At 46.5% G+C, this 2,246-nt stretch overlaps 1 protein-coding gene across 1 annotated transcript in view; it reads left to right on the forward strand.

The window, feature by feature from the left end:
* The window catches only part of ADGRE1 (adhesion G protein-coupled receptor E1), a 49,546-nt gene that overhangs the window by 44,685 nt on the left and 2,615 nt on the right, over positions 1–2,246 (forward strand). Inside the window, exons 20-21 of the mRNA XM_006764327.2 lie at positions 1,415–1,583; positions 1,700–1,804. Of these exons, the coding sequence (XP_006764390.1) occupies positions 1,415–1,583; positions 1,700–1,804 (274 nt within the window). The remainder of the gene's footprint in view (positions 1–1,414; positions 1,584–1,699; positions 1,805–2,246) is intronic.

Below are 2,246 nucleotides of genomic sequence, written 5' to 3' on the forward strand. Positions count from 1 at the left end.
GGGCTGCAGCTGGGAATACAAGCCAGATGCTGGGCTGGACTGAACTTTCATATGGAGCAGAAATTCTGGGCAGTGGCCTTAATTCTGGCCCTGCTGAAGACAAAACAGGTCTTCTTGCATGGTGGGACGGACAGAGATGGGACCTTGGAGGGGAACCCCTTAATTTTACATCATCAATAAAGCTTTTCATGAAACCCCATCCTCTCGTGGGGGCCTCAGGAAATTCTTTTCCTCAAGGCACCCCAAGAACTCCATTTTGCACCAATAACAATATCAACACTGACACAGCAAAGAAAAAGGACAATTTCATCACCACAAGGATCCCTCCTGTTGTCCCATTATAGTCACATCTATTCCCTCTTAAGTCCTGGCAACCACCAATCTGTTATTCTGTTCTCTCTAGAACAGAGGTTCACTATAGCAGTGGTTCTCAACCTTTGGCGGTCGAACAACCCTTTCACAGGGGTCACCTAAGACCATCCTGCATATCAGATATTTACATGACGATTCATAACAGTAGCAACATCACAGTTATGAAGTAGCAACGAAAATTTTATGGTTGGGTCACAACATGAGGAACTGTATTTAAAGGGCCAGAAGGTTGAGAACCACTGCGTATATTGTCACTCTCACTTCATTTTAAAAATTATTTTATAATCTGCTTTCTGTCTCTCTGGCTTTGCCTGTTGTGGACATTTCACATCAATGGGTTCACACACCGTGTGGCCTTTTGTGTCTGGCATCTCTCACGGAGCATCATGTTTTCAAGGTCCATCCATGTTGTAGTGAGTGTCAGCACTTCACTCCTTTTCATGGCTGAATAGTATTCCAGTGCAGGGATGGGCCACACTGTGTTGACCCATTCATATTTTGATGGCCACCTGGGTTGTTCCTAGTTGGGGGAGAGGGGAATGGGGAGTGACTGCCTAATAGGGATGGGTTTCTCTTTGGGGTGATAAATGTCTTGGGACTGGGTAGTAGTGGTATTTGTACAACATTGTGAATATGCCAAATACCACCGAATAGCACACTTTATGGTAAAAACAATGATTTTTATGTAATGTGACTTTTACCTCAATTTAAAAAAAAAGGACTTTATAATATTTCATACCATGGCTTTACCATTGATCAAATGTGTCCCAAATTCATGGACGTGTGGGTCCTTCTAGCTTTCAGACAATTGCATTAAATACACGTTCACACATCTTTGTGCCCAGGTGTACCTGTAGATGTATTGCCTTTCAGGTGCCTGTAGAATTTGATTTTCCTCCCTCTAGCCTTGGAGATTGCCCCACGTTTATTCCCACCCTGGTGGCGGGTCATGGAGTGGCAGCCTCAGACCACTCTTGGGAGCATGACCCACAAGGACAACAGCCCTTCCAGTGCCTTACCCTCTGCAAATCTTCTCCCCCAGGTTGCTGACATTCAAGGCCTTTGCCCAGCTCTTCATCTTGGGGTGCTCCTGGGTGCTGGGCATTTTCCAGGTAGGACCCATAGCCAGTGTCATGGCCTACCTGTTCACCATCATCAACAGCCTGCAGGGAGCCTTCATCTTCCTCATTCACTGTCTGCTCAGCCGCCAGGTATGTAGCTGCTGCCCTCCCTGTCCCTGACTTCCCCTTTCCAGGGGACATGCCTCTGGAGCACACTTCCTGCACCTGGGAGTGACTCATCACCCCATGTCTGTCTCCAACTCCAGGTACGGGAGGCATACTGGAGATGGATCACCAGGAAGGCCAAACCCAGCTCCCAGTCCCAGACCTCAGGGGTCATACTGTCATCCATCGCCTCCACTTCCAAAGCGGTGAGAGACTGGGTGTTTGATGGAGGTTCTGTTGAAGGGCACGCCTGCTTCTTAGCAACACTAGACACTGCTGTGCGTTAGTACCTACCGTGAGCTAAGTGTGTCCACGTGGATTAGTCCACTGGTGAAACGTGAGGTTTAGGTGCCAGGCTGCCTGGGTTCAAATCTTAGCTTTACCTCTTAGTAGTTATGTGACCTAACCAAGATAAAATCGTGAGTCATATAGTTATAAAATGAGCTTATGTTAAGGATCTTAATTCTACTCACTAATCCAGCGGTTCTCAACCTGTGGGTCGTGACCCCTTTGGGGGTCGTCAAACGACCCTTTCACAGGAGTCGCCTAGGACCATCGGAAAACACATGTATAATTACATATTGTTTTTGTGATTAATCACTATGCTTTAATTATGTTCAATTTGTAACAATGAAAACATATCCTGCA

Source organism: Myotis davidii, unplaced genomic scaffold (genome assembly GCF_000327345.1).
Source record: "Myotis davidii unplaced genomic scaffold, ASM32734v1 scaffold921, whole genome shotgun sequence".
In the NCBI taxonomy this organism is placed as follows: domain Eukaryota; kingdom Metazoa; phylum Chordata; class Mammalia; order Chiroptera; family Vespertilionidae; genus Myotis; species Myotis davidii.